Source organism: Pantherophis guttatus, chromosome 1 (genome assembly GCF_059756535.1).
Source record: "Pantherophis guttatus breed Tessera chromosome 1, ASM5975653v1, whole genome shotgun sequence".
Classification (NCBI taxonomy): Eukaryota; Metazoa; Chordata; class Lepidosauria; order Squamata; family Colubridae; genus Pantherophis; species Pantherophis guttatus.
Window position 1 is genome coordinate 245,181,007 of NC_142063.1, and position 7,521 is coordinate 245,188,527.

A 7,521-nucleotide genomic window follows, 5' to 3' on the forward strand; every position below is an offset into this window, starting at 1 on the left:
GGATATACTGTATATACCTCACCTGAAAGGCCATGCAGCTCAAACTCAAACTCCCCCTATCCTATTATTTGTTTGTTTAGATAGGGGTGTTAGAGCTGCATGGCCTTTCAGGCGAGATTACAAAAAATGAATGCACTGAAGCACATAGGAACGAACCCTTAAAGCAAAGGCATCTTTTTCTAGGACATGCAGACATCCTCTCACAGCTGCAAGAACCCCCAAAATAGACCTTCTGGTCCCCAGCCTAAGAGATGCCACCAGATTCAATCCATAGCCGTTGAACTATCCTAAACAAAGCAAGCAAATCCTGTTGAGTATAAGGTCACTGACAAGATTATTAGGAATAGAACTTAATGTTCCTTTTGAATCCAGTTACTCAATTAGAGAAGGCTCTGCCCTCATTGTTAGCAGGATATTAAAGATCTGATTATCAAAAAACCAGAATGTACAAGAATTAGATCCATTGTTTTATTCATAGTTTGATTTAAAATTATAGCATAATCACATAATCATGAAGTCAAACAGTGTACTCAATACAAAAGGAATGCATACATCCCTCCCCCCCACCCCAAGTTTTATTATGTAAGTACTTGACAATGCAATGGATGTATACAGACTCTGGGCAAATGACTAAATCAAAGAGAGAAGTGTGCATTTAAAGCCATGATCACACATACTAAGTGAACAAGACTGTCTATGGGTGTAGTTCTGTCTATAAGACTTTCCATTATTTCTGAAGAGCCAAACATTTGGATAACATTTTAGTACCAGCTTTAGTTCAAATTACTTACTGTACAGAACACTTTGCATTAGAAATAATTTGTGCAAATATATCAGTTTCAACCTTTAAAAGATACACACTTTAAGGATTAATATTTCAGGATTTAAACATTGTGTATTTTCACTCAACATAAAATTATTTGCCCAAAGATGTTTCATTGAAAGAATAAAATAAACACTAATTGCACCAAAACTGACATTTAGAAATTACCCCCAGAAACTTTTAGGAGGCTGCTATAAGAAAAACTATTCAAGTTTAATTATGTAAGTTGATTCCTTATTTCCATATTACTTATTTTATATTGGCTATTAGCAAATATTCTTACAATAGATTTTAAATATCTTATTCTGCTGATGCATTTGGTTCACTTACAGCTTTAATAACATTGAAAAAAATACAGTAAATGTTTTCCAATTGGTTTTTAATTATGCAAACTTCAATTTTGAACCTTTATAACAGATTTTTTTTTAAATCAATGGAATAATTAGAAAATTCCAAAGTGAAATTCTGAATGGAATTACTTCTGCTGGATATCCTTGGATCTTAAATTGAGGGGAAAAAAAACCACTTCGGCACTTTTTTCATTTTTATTTTCATGGTTTTATAAACTTAGAGGATGAGTGTCATTTTTAAATTAAGCTCCTTATTTTGCATAGCTTTATCAACTCTTTCCTCTCAGAAAACATGATCCATGGCTTGTCAAGTTGTATTTCTCTTATGAGTGTTGAATATTGGAATCCACAGGCTGCCTTGTGAATCAAATTATTTTTGAAGGAAGATTGATTCAATTCATCAGGTATTCTTATCAAGAGTCTTGGTCAAATTGGTATCTGTGACTGAACTGTTGCTTAAACTGTATTGGCTGGATACAAGTATTTCATGTTGTTGTTTTTTATAATTCTCAGAATACGAAGGTCTCACCATCTTAGATGAATTAGGGAACTTGGTAGGGAAGGATGTTGTTTTCCCAGACCAGAAGCTTTAACAAAAGTACAGGAGAGAGACTGAGAGTATGAGGAGGCCAGTAGTTGACTGAAGATAATTTCCATGTCCTTTGGTGGTGGTGTTTGTGCTAAGTGACATAGTAGTCATACTTGAATTATTGTGCGGAGCATCAGTAGTTGTTTTATTCTCTCCTCCCTAAATAGGCAAAAGAAGAAGAAAAAAAAAAGATTGTAAAATCAATCAGCACATTTTCATTCTGACTTCCAGGGCTTATAATGTATTGGTCTAAGTTATTTCATTAGTCTACGTAGAGTGATTGTGAAGATAGTGTTTGTTTTATTAAAATTTCATCGTGGAATACACATCCACATAGTGTTTCACTGCCCTTCCTAAAAAGTAAACTTTAAGCCCCTGGAGCTTATTCCAAGATAAGCAAGTATAGGATTGTAATAAAAATACATGTTACTATATGTAATATGCTAAGCAAACAATATAAAATATTTTTGTTGCGATATATCAGTGATGAGGCAAATGGTCAATAAGGAAAGAACTCCATAACAGCTAGAATGAAAGCTCACAGCCCAGCACCCAGGGTGCTATTCAGCAGGTTCTGGAGAATCGGTAGCGGAAATTTTGAGTAGTTCGGAGAATCAGAAAATACCACCTCTGGCTGATCCCAGAGCAGGGTGGGAATGGAGATTTTGCAATATCCTTCCCCCCAGAAGTGGGGAGGGAATGGGAATTTTGCAGTATCCTTCCCCTGCCACACCCAAGCCATGCCCACCAAGCCACACCATGCCCATCAAGCCACGCCCACAGAACGATTAGTATAAAAATTTGAATTCCACCACTGTCTACTGATAACTTGGAAATAATACTCTGATATCAACATACCAAACACCCATACCCCATACTTCCTCATCTATCAAATCACAATTTCTCTGAAACATATTTTTTCTTTTTTAACTTTGTAAGGTTTTACTGAGACCAGATCAAAAAGTTAGCTATCAGAAAATCAAAATGCTATTAGAGCTAATCTTAGATAGAAGAATTGATAGTTTGTCATTCTTACTCCAGTTGAGTTTACAAAGAAGTCTACTAGATTCAGACATTACACTACATCATAACATGCTTGTTTGATTTTGGCTTACAAGATATGAAAAACCTTATTTCCAGCTTATTTAACATTTCTGATTAAACAATCACATTAACAATGCTGGATATTATTGATACTTTAGGAAAGTGGAAGATTTTTAAGGTGAAAAGTCTGAAACGGTAATTAAATAACTATAAGATCAGAGCTAAAATTGCACAAGAAATCAATTTAATTTTTTGTTCTGGTTACTGCATGCCATGACAGAGAGAAGAAATAATATGTTTTAGGAATTTAAATTACTTGAAATGGCCTTGAAATTACTTAAAATAATTTTCATGACACAGGTATTATTTCTTTTGTTTTGGTTACTATGTAGTCAACAAGACTTTTAGAAATCTGACTACAACATAAAAACTATGTAGCTCAAATAATGACATGAATGGGATAAGCACATACCACACTTTCAGATCTGCTATTAGATTTGAGTGCATGCATTGTCTGTCTCCAGTCGCTTAGCACTAATGTTTATTTCAAGAATTTTTTTAAAAGTTGCATAGAATTAGAAAAGCAGGAGTATGCTGACTGAGCTAAAGCACCCCTTTAAACCAAGCTGGATTATGGCTCAACTTGCTTTGTGATCCCAACTATTACAATTTACAGCTTAATTTGTAGCCTGAACCTAGTCAACTGTGTCTTATTCAATAAGGCACAGATCACAGGTTTGTGAAATTTGTGAATCTGGTCACAAAAATACCTTTGTAACCTATTTTTGATACACAAGTCTTTTGTACTACAACGCCAACTTGATATGGTGGTTAAAATGCACCAGGTTTGAAACCAGAAGAATATGAATTCCAATCATCCCCACTAGGTAGATGAGGCTCTTCTCCATGTATTTCAGTGTACTAGAGACTCATTTGAGCCACTTCTGAATATTATCTGGATATACTGGACTTTACACCTCAACAGAGCTTGTATATCTCAATCAAGGACAGCTTCCTTACTCACTACAGTTCCAGTCCAGTCTTAAGAATGAAGCAGGTGGATGACTTGGGTCAAGTCCTTCTCAATCATAGGAAGAAGGCAAGGATCAACACTACCACCCCCAAATGTTGCTTTGAAAATTGTGTGGACCTACCCTGGCACTCACTAGGAGTGAAGATTGTCCCAGTCTATGGAGAGAATAGACCAAGTTTTGTTTAGTTTAGTTTACCAAGTTACATCAGGCTAACAATGTCAGACTTCATGTACTATATGAAGACTATCTGGTACATCTGGCAGCTGAGAACATATTGGAAAGCACAGCAGGTTTTGAATATCTACTTCTATTAACAATAGATGAAATATAGTGATTGCAAGCCCACCATAATATTCCCCAAATCATGTATGTTAATATATCAAGTCAATTTCACCCCATCCATTTCAAGTGGAGATATGTTTCAAAATTTATACTCAATAAGCATTGACCGAGTCCAGTCAAGTTTAAGAGGCAGCATTCATATCTGCTCATATATTACCCACATTAAAATTTTAATTTCAGAAATCCTACACACAAGGATATTTTTTCCTTAATAAAGGGAATTCCAACCTGCAAAATGCACTTGCAGGATTGCCACTTAATTCTCTACTGTATAATCTGGTTGTTTAGAATAAGTTCTTATGTTGCATTTCACACTTACAGAGCAACACCACTATGTACAGTTAACATATGTTAGCTGTGAAGTTGAAGTCAGGAAGCTTCAACTTCAGAAGTCAGGAAGATATACGGCACATAGAAAGCATTATATTCAAGGAAATAATTTTTGTTACATACTACAAAGGAAATTCTCTGTTGTTAAGCTTAATGCTTTTTCTATTAGACCCTTAAAGTAACAAATTCACTGCCACAAAAAGCTGCAAGATCATCTAACAACTAAAAAGTAAACCCTACAGATTTATAATCAAACTTTTCAAGCCACTCCAATTTCTTCTCAAAATGTTTCCCCAAAGCCCCTTTTAAGTATTCATTTCTGCTAAATATTCACTCCAGTTTTAGTCTTTGCTATTTCTTTAGCAAACACTTTCTCATGCCTTCAACTCTGTCTGCGAAGCTGTTACAAGGTAACAAGACTGAAATGCATGTCGTCATCTTTTTGATACTGGCTACATAAAATATTAACCTGCTACTGCTTCTATTGTTCTAACATTGAGCCAAATAATTATATCTCATCCAAAAATTCCAATGGAAACTGAGTCTGTAGAAGTACTAACTTGTGATTTTTTTAAAATACCAAGTCAGAAAAGGGCTTCCCAAATTTCTCCAAAGATATACATAATAATAATAATGAAAGGCATGATAAAGCATATATATTTCTAGAAAGTTATTACTTGAAAGCTTATTTAATAAAAATCGCATATTCTTAAACTATCTGCTATACCAAAATTCACAAGAGGGAAACTCTGCTTCTACAGCAGTATCCAGCAGTATACTGCTTGAAAAAATAGTGCTGTGCAGAAGTCTGAATTCAAAAAGCAAAATAGGATTTGGAAATATATATATATATATTTCACCTGTCTGGAGCACCACAAGCTTTCTAAAGTGTTAGAGAGGGCAGTCACAGAAGACACAGCTCGTCTTCCACATACCCACATACGTCTAAATTACATTTTGCCTTCCAATCTGGATCTCCTCACAACTCAAGTACAGTACACAAAATTATACACTGAGAATAGAACATAAAACCCACAGAGAAGTCTGACAGAGAATAGTGAGGTCTCTCAGCAAACACTCTTCAACACAGCAAAAAAATCTAACATGGGGGGTGGGGTGGGGGGGGACAAACATAGCCTGCAGGTTTTGTTACTTTCCAATTCTCAGCTACTCCAGCCACTATGTATTGAGTTCAGTTAGAATGGTTCTGCAGTTCTACTCTAGCAATAGCAATAGCACTTAGACTTATATACTGCTTTACAACCCTTTCTAAGTTGTTTACAAAGTTATCACATTGCCCCCAACAATCTGGATCCTCATTTTACCGACCTCCCAAGCAGCAGCTGCTAGCCTTTTAGGAAAAGGGAAATGACAGACTTGTCAGGTAACTGCATTTTCCTACTTTCAAGTTTCCCCAGAACATAGCATAATATCACATTGATTTTAGATGGTTACTTTAAAAAGCCACTCTTGGCAGCTTTTGCAAAACTGTTAAAACTGCTCCGGCATTTCAGATACTTTATTCCAATTCAACTGCAGCTTAATCAACAGACAATTTTATTTTACCCAAAACTATACAAGAAGTCTAGTTTTATCCCCTCAACGGCGTAGCATATGGGTTACTTTGCCTTCTCCAGCTAGTAGTGGTTGAGATTAAAATATTCAAGCGCTAATTCCTAACGATTTAACCTTAGTCAAAATTGAATGGGATTTTTATTTCTGAGCAGACATACAAAGAATTGCAAAAGGAAGCCTTACTAAAGGGTGCCAAGTTTTCTTCTTTTAAAAAAATGCAAAAGAATTTACTTTCTGTAATAAAAAAAAAATGATCAGAAGCGGGGACGACGCTTAACCCTTCCTAGGAAATTGGGAAAAGGAGGCAACAAAAGGCTGGAATTGCGCCTGGAAATCTGCCAAACTATGTTAGGGAATTCCAGGATTCATCCACACATCCCATTTAAACCACGCTCAAATTCAGTTTGCTGAATGAACCACAGCTGGCTAGGTTTACCCAACTGGCTGCGCCCGAACCAACCAAGCCACATTTAAAAGGTTCAGCGCGATCTGGAAACTTAAAAAATAAACTCTGTCGGATAATCTCCCCGCCCCCCGCGCGCGCCCCCTCCCCAGCTCAACATTGCAACTTATGAATGCAACTTCGCGCGCGCGGCTGGCAAGCAAAACTCGGCTAGGAGCCCCTTAAGGAAGATGGTGGCAACGGTAATAAGAATAAACGTCCTCTGCTTCCCCCCTACACCTATTCTCGGCCGGGGAGGGGAGGGGGGTGTCCCGCTACTGAGGCATGGAGGGAAGCGAACCCGCGACGGGCGGGCGGCTGGGGAGGCCTCGCGGTCGATCGCTCGCTTGCTCGGGCGCTCACCTGAGAGGGTGAAAGCAGCGCCAGGAGAAAAAGCCCGAAGACGAGCCGCCAAGCCAGCGCCCTGCCCATGTCTGCTCGTGCCGGGAGCGCCGCTCGTCCCGCCCCGCAAATGCTTCTCCTGAGGTGCAGCGACTGAAAGGCGGCGGGCGGCTTTTATGCGCGCGCCAAGCGGCGGGGTGAGGGGGGCGGGTCCAGGGCCTCGTCGCCCCCGCCTCCCTTTTTTTTCGCTCTGTTTTTGGGACGCCCCCCACCCAACCCCTCCTCCTCCTCCCCCCCTTCCCTTCCTCTGACTCCCTTTCGCAGTTCAGGAGCGCGCCTTTCCGTCCTGGCCGAAGAAAATTAAAAACACCAGCGTGGCTAAACAGGGAAGACGAGGGAGAAAAGGAACGCTGGGGTTGCTCCTGGGTTCTTTAATTTCAATACAAAAGCTGCCGGACTTCCCGCTTTCTTACCGACTTGATTCTGGAAAGAGAAAGGGGGGACGGGGGGGGGACCCTGCCCATGCTCCGGAATCCTGCTTTTACAGTCACATCTCTCGCGTTCTTTCTCCTCCTCCTAGAAGGATAGTTATGTATAACTTGGGAAGACCTCTAGGTCATCCAGGGGTGAAATCCAGCAGGTTCTGACAG

The 7,521-nt window shown here is 38.8% G+C and overlaps 1 protein-coding gene across 1 annotated transcript; it reads right to left on the minus strand.

The window, feature by feature from the left end:
* Positions 1-454: 454 nt before the first annotated feature.
* CD24 (CD24 molecule) lies at positions 455-7,050 on the minus strand. Its single transcript, XM_034409099.2, has 2 exons — positions 6,893-7,050; positions 455-1,921 (listed from the first exon to the last, which is right to left on the minus strand). Exons 1-2 carry the CDS (start codon positions 6,959-6,961, stop codon positions 1,763-1,765), a joined length of 228 nt encoding a protein of 75 aa, XP_034264990.1. The 5' UTR covers positions 6,962-7,050; the 3' UTR covers positions 455-1,762.
* Positions 7,051-7,521: the final 471 nt, after the last annotated feature.

What these genes read in the sequence shown, in the direction of transcription:
- CD24 (XM_034409099.2), bottom strand. Translation starts at nt 6,961, where the DNA reads ATGGGCAGGGCGCTGGCTTGGCGGCTCGTCTTCGGGCTTTTTCTCCTG. An exon ending in CGCTGCTTTCACCCTCTCAG is followed by an intron (nt 1,922 to 6,892) that starts GTGAGCGCCCGA and finishes TTGCCTATTTAG; the next exon opens with GGAGGAGAGAATAAAACAAC.